Here is a 14,405-nt window from a genome sequence, read left to right on the forward strand (position 1 = left end):
GGTCCACCGGTGTGCGTTAAACATCGTTTGAATATCCCACGTCTCTGGAAGGTCTTCACAAAATATGCGTGATTGTCAGACGATTCTCACACACAAAAACTTGAAAACTTGGTGATTTGTCACCACACCACCGACATTACTTAGGATATCAGGCCAACGCGCTCCCTTTGCCATGACAGTGCATCTTCCTTTACAAAGTCCCTGCAGTACAGCTCTCTCACTGCGGTGGTCATTGTGTTGCGTTTTCGGGAAGATTGGTCGACGTGCCGCGATCTCAACCTCGGCAGGTTGAGCGACGCGTTTGTCTGTTGAGAGACCTCCTTGCGCCACTGGACATCAACGGTGTTGCCGAAGTGATCAACTTCAATCAGCGTAGGTATCTGGCATGTGCAACTTGTCGCCTTTAGGTAGCTGTGCAGTTCACAAGCTGCGAGGACGACTCCAGTGGCGTGGTCTGGGAGGAGTTCGATTGGCCTGCGGATGATGCGAAATCTATCAGCCAAACTTTCTAATGCGTTCTCGACGCACCTCAGGGTAATGGGGCAAAGACAACACTGTGTTTTTTTTGTTACTCTAATGCAAGTGCAACAATTCGAAAGGTTACCTCGATCTATATACTATCGATTGTTGAATATTCTTAGATCATCGCAAAGGTATCTGCCAGAATAGGCCCTCAGAAATTTCGGCCTCAGTTGAAATGCCTCGACTCCAACGAAGACGTACGCGGCGATAACATGAAAAGATGGCAGCAGATTTGGTGTTGGCGAATTCAAGGCACCTTGACTGAGGCACTGTCCTATCATAGATGCCTTGAAGACGCCACCATCACTTTGGAGGCCATACGCTCCAGCGTCTATGGTCCCAAACCTCAACTTGATGTCCACGACGCCCTTGTGCACTATAGAGCAGGTTATCCTGAAAAGCCGAGTGTTACGTCACTTCAGGCGCGCTTGTAAAACATAATATACATTAAAGTAAATGTGTAGACCCATATACAGCACCTTGTATTTATAGTACGGGCTTCCAAAATCGGCAGGGGCCTCGATATGTACATGTTTTCCGTCAACGGCCCCCACACATTGAGGAAACCTCTATTCTATATCAAAGAACTCGGCGATTTCCTTCCAGTCTCTGATTCTTGATGGGAGCTAGAAGTATAGCACTAAATTCACACATGATTTTACGTTGTTATTTAAAAGCAGTTCATATAATCTTAATTTACCGGTTATAATGCTGGTAATTAATACATTCTCAAATATGAGAATTAATTGTTGAAGCATAACAATTGCGAATACTTTTCTAACTAAACCTGAAAAGCCTGTGTCTGTTTCTTTCTTCTCCCTTGCTACGTTTATTCTACGTTCAGCTGGAAACATTGAGAGTCATTTTTAACCAAACAGTTCAGCTCCAGACACTCATAACTTACTTTAGTAAGCTATCATATCACGCCCAAGTTAGGCCGGTGTCAAACTGCTTATACAAAAGACAAGAAAAAAAAACAGTCTGCAGACATCGATCGAACGCGACTCACTGACGCATCCCTGTTTCATAGGCCGCGTGCCAGTCTGCTCCTTTCATTCGTTGCCGTTCGACATACAAAGCAGGGATCTTGCCGTGCCTCGAATTAACATTTGTCTGCAAACTGTATTCGTAGGATGCGTAATATGTGACCCCGTTTTTAGAAGGTGACGCAGTAATATCATTGAGGCCCTCAACATCCTCAGGTCTGCAGCCCCCCTCCCCAAGTTCGTCCTTATGATTATAGATCAATGGCTCTTTGTTGTGTAAACTTTTCGAGAAACCATTTTTGACACTACAGCCTTCAGCAAGGCTCATTTAGATATTTTGGCTGCGCATATAAACCCGTGGGAGCGCAGCAGTTACACAGGACGAGTGTCCTGCCAGTGATTTATACACCCCCACCCCTTTTTCAGAATTTCTTAAGCAATGTATATAAACCTAAGGCCAGCCCCTTCCAGCACCCTCTAACTACCTCCCTGGTTGGGCGCGACACCCCCCAGAATTCCTTGACCAATGCATATAGACCTAAAGCCACCCTCTACCGACAAGCGCCCCCCCCCCTCCCACAATAATTGCAATAATTGCAACACCACCTGATCTAGAATTCTGGATAATTCCAAAAAGTCAAATTGGACGTTTTAGTGATTTATACAGCGTAAGGTTGGTCTGCCAGTAGGGGCGACACTGGTTTACACTGTAGATGAGCAATTTTCGCCAGTGCAGTACGACTGCTAACCTGGGGTCTTTAACGTGCTCACGCAGTAGTGATACACGACCGCACGACGGTACGATGCTCATCCAGATCGAAACGGGCAGGGGTGGGGCTCGCACCCAGGATCCCTGGGTTCTGCAGCGCGAGCTTTCGCTCCGCGCGCGTCAAGCTGCGTGTGCGCTTCAGCCCACTCGGCCACCAATCCTTGTTTTTTTTCTTTATTGCATGGAAAGATAAACATAAACCACTTGTTCACAGTTACGGGCATGATTCAATGTCATCTGTTGAGTCAAAATTCTTTGATATCTATGAGACTACTAAACAAAGGTAACCATTCCGGAACTACTTCTTGAATGTCATATACACTTTTGGTACGGGTTACAAGGTCAATGAAATGTAAGCGTACAGTCTTTGGGTACAAATTCTCATTTCTAATGTCAAGACGTGATTTCCACATGCTGTATAACGCTACAAGCATCACCAGATTAAAAGGAAAAGTATCATTAGTCGGCACAGGAAGAAAACGAATCGTGTAAGTTGTAATATCAATGTCTTTTTTTAGTGTGCGCTGCAAAACGTCCCAAAAGAAAACCGCATCCCAGCAGTGAATAAATACGCGTTCGACTGTTTCGGGCATTTTACATCATGTGCAGTTTACTGACCACGGAACATATAGGCCCTTTTCCTGCAGCCATACCTTGGTAGGTAATACCGAACAGTGCAGTTTAAAAACGAAAGTTTTTGTCGCCGGGAGATGCACATTTTTTTCACCCGGCGTAGTACATCTTGGTCAGGACCATCGCTGAACATAGTGCGATAAACTGGCATTGGAAAGGGGACACGTACAAGATATCTTGTCAACTTCTTACGTGTTACAGACGTCAGATAGTCTCTTGAAAATCTTACTGACAAAGTGATAAACATCAACTACTTCCTTTAGGTATCCTACCAAAGCACATGTTTGATATCCTCTGGAGGATGCAATAGAGTCTGCAAGAAAGCATCCCAGCTTGTTCTGAATGACATCTCGAAGAAAAGGATGTTCCTGGTCTCGTCAGAAAAGAAATTGCGAAACCAATTGGCGAATAAACAAATGAGGAAGGCCTAGTCCCCCGTCTGATACACGTCGAAACAAGTTGTCACGACGCATGGGTTCCCAGGAGGACTTCGAGACAAGAACACTAAACACCCTGTGCAACTTTTGTATATTTATCCTTGCACAGTGCAATACTTGCAGGACATACCACAACTTCGCCGCTAAAAGAATGTTGCTGACTGTCGAACGTGCAAAAATGGGCAAATTTTTGTGGGACCAGTTTTTGGCTCGTTTCTCCAAGCCAGTCGCAATTCCGGACCAGTAGGACTTGCTATTCTGGAAGTGCCTCAAGGGCACACCTAGGTAGTCACACGGAGTGCAACTCCACTGGATGTCATGTATTGTTCTGGCATCGTGGCCCAAGCTCCAGGCCAGAAACCTCGGCACTTTTCTAGGTTCACTGAGGCTCCAGTGGCGTCGCAAAACCTGTGTGTGAGTTCCATAGCATGGGGCACACTGTTTTTGTTTTTGCAGAAGTAAGCGACATCATCTGCATACGCCGGTACTTTGACTTCGGTGTTGCACAGGATGAAGCCTTGAAGTTTCTCACTTCTCAGTATACTTTGGCATAAGGGTTCAAGATATAAAGTGAAAAGTAAAGGCGATAAAGGACAGCCCTGTCGAACTGAGGAACGGACTGGGATACTTGCTGTGACTTCGTTATTTATGACTAGGCGTGTGGAACAGTTACTGTAAGACATTTGTACACTTTGAAGTAGAATATCCCCAACACCAATATGAGACAAAATTTTGAAAAGAACATGATGACTGACACGGTCGAAAGCTTTCGCCAGATCAACTTGGACCATTGCAATCTGATCACTACTGTTGGCCACACACTTTAACACACTTCTCGCAATGTGTACATTTGTTTGAATAGCCCGTCCGCGAATCCCACAAGTCTGGTGATCTCCAACAAGATCGCAAATGACACTTTGTAATCTATTCGTCAGGAGTTTAGCAAAAATCTTATAATCCACACTACATAACGTTATGGGACGAGAGCCGGTCACTTGTAATAGTTTGTGTTTGTTCTCCGTTTTGGGAATAAATATGGAATGCGTTCGCAAAAATGGGGGGGGGGGGGGGGGGGGGGCGAAGACTCTTGGTTTTGTAAGCCTCTTGAAAAATCTCAAGCAGCATGGGACATAAAGTGTCTTTTTGTAGTTGATAAAATTCTACAGGGATGCCGTCTGGCCCTGGCGTTTTTCTTCTTGGAAGGGCATTCACTGTTTTTTCTACTTCGTCTAGGGTGAAAGGGGTCTCCAATTATTTCTCCAATTGCATTCTCTTTCTAATTGAGACAACAAAAAGAATAGTTTATCTAGATATTCGTTATCTTTCGAGGCAGGACAATAGCCGAATATATTTTGGTAGTGTTTAAAAAAGACATGTGCTATAGTTTCTTTATCTGTAAGATAAGGCTGTTCTGTTCTATTTCATGGATCTCTCGATATCGCATACCATTTCTCCTCCTCCATTGCCCTTTTTGTTGGCTGTTCTCCTAAGCAAAACTTTTCAGCACGGGAGGGCACAACCGCACCTTGATAACGCTCGTGATGAAATTTGTCCAACTCGGCTTTTGTTTGAATTATATCTTCCAAACCTTGCCCAGGACTTTGGCATTCTAGTTCTACCAGAACACGCAAATTACGTAGCAATGATTCTTCTGTCTCAGCCTTCTGAAATTTAATATTACCTCTCTCAATCGCTAGCTCTTTTAGTTCTTGTTTAAGGAGCTCCCATTTAACAAATATTTGTTCGGTTGTTTCTCCTATTTGCTTGATTAGATCTTTCGTACTAGCTACAAAGACTTCATTTTTTAATAATTGCACATTTAGTTTCCATAGGTTCCAATTTATACTCTTTTTTCTTCGTTTCTTCCCAACAGTTACTAATACCATGCACTGGTCTGTGAAAAATACTGGTTCCACCACATAACCATTTAAAATGTTAATTATGTCTACAGAACAGTAGATTCTGTCTAACTTCGCGCGAGAGGAGTTTTGAAAATGTGTAAATTGCAGGTGGTTTTCTTGCAGCTGGAAAGGAAAACATCAAAAAGATTTCCTTCGTCAACTATGTCCAGCAGTAGACGTGCGCTTTTGTCAATTCGCCGTTTAAATGGAGTTCTATCTGCTTCGTCGCAAACACAATTAAAATCCCCTAAAAGAACTAACATTCTATCAGAAATTACATATGGGAGCAGGTTACTAAAAAACACAATTCTGGTATTAACCTCATTCGGAGCGTAAATACATATAACTCTCCGCCTTATGTAAGAAACCTGAAAGTCGCACATAATGAAGCGGCCACAGAGGTCTGTGGTGACCATTAATTTAGACAGTTGGAAAGACTTCTTAATAAACAGTAAACAGCCCCCAGATTGACCAGCAGCGTGACTGACACATACTTCATAGTCACGCAGAAAACGCTGCAGGGCACGCTCTACCTGATCATCTGTTGAGAGCTTTGTTTCCTGTACGGCCAGAAAGTCAACCTCCTTATCTTCAAGCAGGCGTTACAGTTGATATTTTTTTTTTCTAGAATTAAAGCCTCTGACATTTAGTCTTGCAAAACGAGGGCCATCAACTAGAAGGGAAGGAGGAGAGAAAGAAGGAAGGAGAGATGGAGAAGGAGGGGAGGGAGAGAGGAGGGGCTATGGATTTGGGTTTAAACACTAGCAGCTTGGGTGCAAGGCAGGTTTCGGCTTACTCGCGGCGGTGGTGTCAAGTGGTGCATCTTGTTTTCGTTTGGTGCCGTTAGTGTCCTTGGAACTGTTTCTAGTCACGTCCATTGAGTCCGGTTGGTCGTCATTGCCTTCTGACGTCGTCGGCTTTTCAGCAAGATCTGCAGGCTGCTGAGTTAACTTCCGTGGTCGCGGGGTGTTTTTGTCCTTGCTTTCCTGTGAGCCTTTTTCTTCATTTTCTGTCTCCGAGCTGGTTTGTGGTGTTTCCGAGACTTCCTTGACAGCTGGATCTTCGTTCTTATCGGAGATAGGAGGTCCGGCCTCTGCAGACCCGGCTTGAGTTGGGAGACCCTCTCCAGTGGCGTCTACGACTTCGGAGATATCCATTAACTCTTGGTTGGCATCTGGTTCTGTGCCAGAGCCCTGTAGCACGGCCGTATAGCTGGAGTAGCACTCGTCACTTTCGTGCCCGAATCTCTTGCAACGCGCATACGTTGGGATGCGACACTGCCTGCGTATGTGACCAACCTCCTTGCATCTCAGACACAAGGGTGGTCGCCCGGACATGACCAGAAGGGACTGTATACCGGCAACTCTGAGCAGATGGGGAATATCTTCCGATGTCGCCATGTCATGAGGAGTCAGACAGACCTCTCTGTTCAGCGTTTTCATGTTTTCCATCCCTGGCACGCACCACTTTTCTCTCGAGACGCTACGCACGGTTTCTCTCTCTCTTTCTCTCTCTCACTATGGTTTCAAGCGGCGCCGGAAGATGACTCGTCGACCTGTGGGCACGGCAAAGACGGCTCGTGCCGCCTCATGCTCCACACGCGCAGAGCTCCAGCGAGGTTGTCGCTTGTGCAGAGAGACCACGGTGTACCGGGGCGTCATGGCAACGAGATAATTTTTTTCGCTCGCACACAGTTTCGCCGTTTGGCCGTCGGCGACCCTGTCAGCCGCGGGCACGGTGGCCGAGCAATAATGCAGCCTTTCGGATGCCTGTCGAACGAATACTATCTGATGTCTCGCGCCGCGCGTTCAGCCCCGCCGTGTCCTCAGCTAAAGAGTGTATCTTACACCGTGGCCCCCATCAACATCACTCACCACGTGGAGATGCTGTCATTTTTTTACAGAGCAGTCTGAATTCGTCGTCATCTAGAGTAGCGGCCATCATGCTTTATGAGAGTCAAACTGCGCTGCTACTTGCACTCTTTCAATGTGGAGCATCGTCTACGTGACGCAGCCACTGGGACAGCTGATCGCTTTGTGCGACATGCCAAGCAACGCAAAAACTAGCTTGCTCAAGCAGTCATGAGCTGCGGTTCTCCCGGTGTCCTTGTCGCATTAGTCGTAATCGTTGTTGTCGTCGTTTTTGTTGCTGCGAATGCGGTCGACAGAAACGTCTGAATCGGCCCTAAATGTAAGTATAGCGCGTACGTTTTACAAGAAGGTAATAAATAAATTTGAAAATTTTATAATTTTCTTAAATATCTAAATTAGTTTCCTCAAACGAATTCAACGGTTCCAACTATGTGCTTCGCAAGTGCGGAAAATCGCATATGTTCTGAATCAATATGAAAGAGAACGCGAAATTTCGCATCTGTGTTCATCGCTTCACCGATTTAGCAGAAGAGAATCGCAACATGGGAACCAGGCTTTATACACAGCTTGCACGGAACGTCATTTGCGGCCATGTCGGTACTTACGTGCCACAAGCAATCGATTCACCGTGCTAGTTTCGCACTGCATAAATGGTAGTTCGAAAAACATGTAGGTAAAAACCGTAAGTACCCGGCAGTGGTGACTTTTACAAGCTATGTATGGGCCATAGGTGAGTCCACGGCTTCTAAGTGCGTCTGGTGGCAAGCTTCCACAGTTATTTTTACACGTGCTTTCCTCACCATCAAAATTGCCGGTCTTCCAGCCTATAAATGTAAGCTCTTTCTGAGCATCTGTTGTGAACTGTGTGCTCAAATATGGCATTCAGAGCATAGAAACCAATCTTATGGGCCAGTTTGGCGACGCCACCATTACCCCAATGCATCGAGTGCACTTCAGTCTTTGTGCCACCGTGATTTCTGCGCCGAAAACCTCGGTAACAATCTGCACTTGATGAGCGCGAGGTGGCACAAGCCGTCTCGAGCACTCCCGTCATTGACTTCATAAGTGTGACTTCATCGGTCCAGACAAACCGTTGCTAGGGTCGTTGCTATGGACAAATACATGTGGCTAGGTTTCGCTGTGAAAGCCAGACCGTTCAAAAATCAGTAGTAGAATTTAAACTCCTAAAAATCATAGATATAGAAAGCTTGAATGTCGTATTTGTTTCGACAGCAGTGTGCCGGTAATAGCTTCTTTCTGTACATAGAGTTATTATAATGTACGCTAGAGGTTCAACTGGCGCTAGTGTCTATGCGACTTCCGTGACGCAAATTGAAGCAGACAGCAACCAGTCTACTTTTGCGGTGCTCCTGTGCATTCCTATGGGAAAACGCGCATGCGTTTTTCCTCTTCGCCGGAAAATAACACGGAACACTTTGGTTATTTGGGTCGTACCGAGTAGTATGTACCTTGATTAACACTGTGAAAGTGTAATCGCTTTAGTTAGGGCATTTTTCTTCATCAGTGAACGATGTTAAACTTCGCTAGATTTTAGTCCATAACGTGTGTTCCGCAGCAGGTGTGTAAAAACAAGCGATTCAAAGCAAAATTACAATCGAAACGAATATAGAGTGGGTTCAAGGCTCGCCAGCATTCCGGTGACGATTGTATCTTGATAATATGCCAGTCCTGTCACTATATGAAAATGATCCCGTCGTGCATGGGGGGTTAAAATCTTCAAAACGTAGATAATAAAGTCCGTGGGCTATGAAAGGTGTCTCTTCGTATTGTTTTCTCTGCCAGGCAGCTTTTATCGCGCACTTGTTCTCAAAGATATCGAGCGCGCGGGTGATATTTTGAACGTAGAACAAGCAGCTTCGCTCAGGGCAGAAAGAATAAAGCGGTACTTACTTATTTAAAATCGGAATAGATTACGTGGCCTTCAATTTATTTTGTTCGTACATGCACTGCGAGTTACTGATCCGGTGTTACTGCGCATTTCTTGCCGCCGCTCTTGATTTTCCAGATGACCTTCGTTCGTTTGGCATGTATATCCCCCATGCTGGAAATCGCCGACGCCGCGTTCGCGCTAACAGTGTCCGACAGTGCACATAAATTCACGTGCGAAGCCGTTTTAGCACCGTTTTTAATGCGATGAATTCGAAAGAAAAACGCCGTAACTGACCAATTCTTTCGTTGGCCTGACTAAGAAATGTTCCAAACTACCTAGTACGCACGAATTATTTGGAATATTTGCTCTTATGATCGAGCGTAGGGAGAAAATGCACTCACTTTTTCCCATAGAAATGCATTACCGGAAGTCAATTTTCGACTGGTTGCTGTCTGCTTCAATTTGCATCAGCACACTAGCGCGACTTGAACCTCTAGCGTGCATTATAATAACTCTATGTTTCTGTATGCCTGCAACTTCCGGTCCTCAAGATTCTTGCAGCAGACGACGAATGCAAGTAATAATAATAATAATAATAATAATCTTTATTTGCAAGAGCAATGTAACCCCGGGTGGCTTGCGAGGCGATGACAGAAAGGCGGGAGCCCGTACACTAGAGTGCCTGTCAGCCAACCACCCGGGGCATGAAATAACAAAACAAACGACAATAACAGAGAACGAATAAAAACAAAATGAATCCGAACAATGATCATGGCTAAGAATCAGTTTAGGTGCTTTGACCGCGAAAATGCACGGCGCAAGGCAGCGGACTCGTCACGGTTGTTGGGGAGTGGAGATCGAATCGACAGGGGGGCCGCAAGAAAGTCTCTGAGGGCGGCGGGGAGTACGGAGTGCGAGTGGCGCACTGTTCGGGCGTGCAGGAGTTCTGGCTGCCCGGATCGCTTCCCGATCCTGATGCATGAGTGGAGGTGGGTATCACTCATGGACCCGTCGAGCAACCTACAAAGGAGCCCAACCCGAGCCACTGTCCGGCGGTGGCAGAGGCTTTGCCACCCAAGGGCCCTAAGGCGAGCTTCATATGGCGGCACAGGAACTTGCCGGCCCAACATCCGAGTATGAAGTGTTCGAGTAGCCCGGCGCTGCACGCCCTCCAGCCTGTCGATGAGGTGAGCCTGGAAGGGTCCCCACACGGAGCAGCAGTATTCCAGACGAGGCAGGACTAAGGCAGTGTAGAGAGCGCGGAAAGTTTCATGTCCCCAGTTCCTTGAGACACGTGTGACAAAGCCAAGAGTCCGCCGGGCCCTGGACACAGTGTCTGCAATCTGAGGTGAGAAGTCCAGAGTTGAACTGAACACAACCCCAAGGATTGGGAGAGACTGAGCACTAGGAATGGGAGAGCCTGACAAGTAGTATGCAGGAGGAACGGTGGAACGGCTGTTGGAGACTCGCATTGCAGCACTTTTGTGGAAGCTAATTGAGAGGCAGTTCGTTCTTGCCCAGCAGTCAATCTGGTCCAGGAGACTCTGGACACCCGGCGTGGAGGAGGGTACGTCTGCTGGGGCCAGAATGGTGGTGTCGTCTGCATATTGCACCAGCAGACACTCTTGCGATGAAGGCATGTCGTTCACATACAAGAGGAATAATGTGGGCCCCAGTACTGAGCCTTGGGGTACCCCTGAGGTGACAGCGAACTCATCGGAGGCCTTCCCATGGAACAATACACGGTGGGAGCGACCGATAAGAAAGCGGCTCAGCCAGAGCAGCAGGGGGCCACGAATACCGGATTGTGCAATTTTCTGGAGGAGGATAGAGTGGTCGAGGGAATCAAAGGCGTTGCACAGGTCTAGTTGAATGATATCAGTTGGGGAACGGTTATCCAGGTTATTGCTTATGTGGTGAACAATAGTAGCGAGAGCTGACTCACAGCTTCGGTTGGGCCTAAAACCATGCTGGGAGGCAGAAAGAAGGCCGTTGTTGTCCAGAAAGCGAAGAAGGTGCTGGTTGATGGTGCGTTCGAAAGTGCGGCAGAGGATAGAAGTAATAGAGATGGGCCTGTAGCTGGAAGGGTCGTTGAGAGGTTTCCCTTTACCCTTGTGAACTGGTGTCACAAGGGCCTTCTTCCACGCGGAGGGCACGTAGGAGTGGTCGAGAAAGGATTGGAAAAGTGAGAGCAAGGAGAAAGATAGGTAAGGGAATAGGGACTTGATGAAAGTAGGGGCGAGCAGGTCAGGCCCAGCACAGTGGAAGGGCCGGATCAGTCGGGCAGCTTCATGCAGGTCGTCGAGGGACAAGCCGTCTGCCACACACCCGCCGGCCAAGCCGGAGCAGGCGTCTGAATCGTGTGATTAAAGATGATATTATGATATTGTATTTGTTTGAAATATAATGAATTTCAGAATTTTATAAGAATTCATAGTGGGGCGCGAAACAAAGTGTGGTTTATCGAAAGTTCGGGCGTCGATCGAGATGATCGTTCGCTAAAAGTGCATTACACCCGTGAGAAAAGCACTTCAGGCGATCGGTTGAGATCCCAAATTTTGTTTGCGGACTCGCGCTATGGGAGGGTGCTTTATACCTGGTTGTAACCATCGCGTGGAGAAAGATTCTTGCCTATTCTCGAAATTTCCGCAAGACCCCAGAGCGCGAAAGAACTGGATAAAAACGCACACACACACACACATAAAATGAGTTTATTACAGATTGTACTCGCTTCGCGGGTTCGATAGATATCTTCACTAAAAGAGCACATTCACGGAATTTCATGTATACTAAGAGGGAAAAAAGCAAAATAGAGCGAAATCGCGATATACTTTAATTCTTTAATAACCCGACAACCTCGAGAATAATAATAATAACAAACGAGTTCGACGACGGCGCACGATTTGTTTCTCGTGCTGGCCAGCACTACGCCGGTAATGCACTTGAGGTCGTCGTCGTAACTGATCTGCATGGCGTGGTTTGATTTTACGGTATTTTCACCCGTCTGAACTAAGCTGGGTTCTTCACAGAAAACGAACGCACATGGCGGAGGCCTCTACGGCCATGGCAATGCACTTGTTTTCGTTGCTCGTTTACCAACGCAATTCAATGAAGACGCCCGCTGCAACAGAGGCCAGCAAATTTATCGTGTCGTTTCCTACCTAAGAAAGGCAGAGTGTAATACTTCAAAAATAGCCTTATCGTTGCAATACAACACTGAGACGACAAGAACATCTTCATAATTAGTTATCAAGACGTTACGTCGCTTGCAAAAAATTATTTACTTACTTGTAAACAAAAATCCAGCCTCATGTGGAGTCTCCAAGCATTAATCCATAGCAACGTCCCTCGCAACGGTTTGTTTGGCCCCAGACGCCATGTTGTGACGTAGTCACGTACGGCGTCGATTGTGCCCTTAAAGCCCCTCTATCCTGAAAAAGTGGCGCCATTCATTGTTATGGAAATGCTTGAGAAGCGTGCCGTGCGGCACGTCTGAAAAAAAGATGGAGTGCAAAATCTAGCTTAATGATGTAACAGTGCTCTGCTGTGCCGCCATGATCTTCCCAAGAGCTGCTCGTTGCACATGCCTCTTGCATCGGCGGACCTTGCGCTACTTTCAAAACACAAATGGGCTTTAGGTGGTTTCTCCCTGGCGCGCGCCCATCACGAGACGAAAGCGCGAAACTTTTTCAGATCGCAGAGCCTGATATTTTTGTCGCGGGATGGGCGTGCCGTGGAGGAATCCCCGGCATCTCTCCCGCGTGTGAATTCCCCTAAATATTTCCTCCGTCCCGCCTTTGTGCTGCGAGCTAAAGTTAGGGAAACGTCATGCATGTGCCGAACGCCTGACGAGATTCTTCTTCTCAACCGGCGCTCCCTAGCCGTGTGCGCCACTAACTAGAGAAACCAACAGCACCAACAAAATATAGAAATTTTCAAAGCGCTGACAGTAGAACGTCACCAGCTCGAATTGAGGCAGACGACGATCTCAGAGAAGTCCCAAAACAGCTTTATCTGAAAATATTTTGGCTCACAATTTCACACGCGGATATCAAACAGGCGTGGAAAATTCGGGGAAACATCAGTGAATTATTGGAAAATTCAACCAGCGTTTGAACTGCTTTATCCCACCTTTTTGCCTTCGCGTGTGCAGCTCGTGCCATCGGGAGCACGGTAAACGGCGGGGTCCTCTGTAAGTTTTCTTGTTCTCGCAAATTGAACCTCGCAGACCAGGTCAGATTTCCACTTATGATGACCATCCTTAAAGTACGCAATATTAAAAAAGAAAACAAAAAACAGTAACGTCGCTAATACCCAAAGCAAGGTAAGACCAGTGAGTGCCTACAAGTATCAATGTTCTAGATTCGAGATATAAGTAAGGTCCCGTGTGATCGGCAAAAACCGATCGACTTAAAAAGACACCACCGAACCTGTTTATTCAAAACCGCTAAAAAGAAAGAGAAAAATACTCGATTTGAAGTTGTACACATAAAAGTTAAGCTTAATTTGAAGGATTGATATTGTCACGGGTGGTAACCAAAAGAACAACAAATAAAGAGGAAAAAATAAACGTTTAATATGGCGAACTTGTGCCAAAAATAAAAGGTACAAAGGATACTAACAGAGCGTCGCGGGCATCGTAGTCGGCGTAACAGCAGAGTCGAACGCTGAAGCGAGACTGACTCCGGTTCGCCACGCGGACCCTTATGTACATGGGTAAGCTTCTGGAATAATGAGCGTAGAATGTTCGACGCGTAGAACATGCGGACCTCGAACACGCCCAACAGGATTCTCGAATTTACCAGAAAACTATATTGCAGGAATAACAAAAGATGCTTCGCTTCCAGCGATCGAACCCTAGCCTTTCGCGTGGGAGGCAGGCACGATAACCGTTAGGCCACGCGCGCGCTGCCTCCGTGGTCAGCCGCGCGCGCGGCATTAATACCTTTAGCCAGAGCTTTGTTGTGTCTTGATACAAAGCGCAGACCGAACTGAGCTGTCCGCAAGGATATTCATTTCTTATGGAACCACACAATTGAAGTTGTTTCCCTCAAGTATAGGCACTAGGAGGATTTTTGAATGTTTGGATCACGCGCATGTTTGGCGGAGGGTGGGGACTCCTACATTAATGTCTTGGTTCCTTCAACGTAAGCCCTGATAAACCACAATTTATATTTTTAAACTGAAAGTTTATCATCTAAAAACAAAGCATATGTGAGAAAAAAATAATCCATGTGGGCTCCCAGCTCGTCGCCGCCCGTCAAGCGCCGCATAAGACGGCAGCGCGCGCCATAGGGTTGGGGTCGTCGCCCCAAACACGGCTACAAGAGAAGTGAGCATTGGCAGCCCTGGCACTTCGTCAGCTGGTGCCCAACTGCGAGACGTTAATAGTTCT

At 46.6% G+C, this 14,405-nt stretch overlaps 1 protein-coding gene and 1 pseudogene across 1 annotated transcript; both read right to left on the reverse strand.

Annotated features, from left to right (window-relative positions):
- Positions 1-5,988: 5,988 nt before the first annotated feature.
- On the reverse strand, positions 5,989-6,663 carry LOC115327262 (annotated as a pseudogene).
- A 3,129-nt stretch (positions 6,664-9,792) lies between these two features.
- LOC120839932 lies at positions 9,793-11,262 on the reverse strand. The gene has a single exon (XM_040210331.2). The coding sequence runs from the start codon at positions 10,648-10,650 to the stop codon at positions 9,793-9,795; it is 858 nt and encodes a 285-aa protein (XP_040066265.2). The 5' UTR covers positions 10,651-11,262.
- Positions 11,263-14,405: the final 3,143 nt, after the last annotated feature.

This window comes from Ixodes scapularis, unplaced genomic scaffold, assembly GCF_016920785.2.
Source record: "Ixodes scapularis isolate PalLabHiFi unplaced genomic scaffold, ASM1692078v2 ptg000712l_1__unscaffolded, whole genome shotgun sequence".
Lineage (NCBI taxonomy): Eukaryota > Metazoa > Arthropoda > Arachnida > Ixodida > Ixodidae > Ixodes > Ixodes scapularis.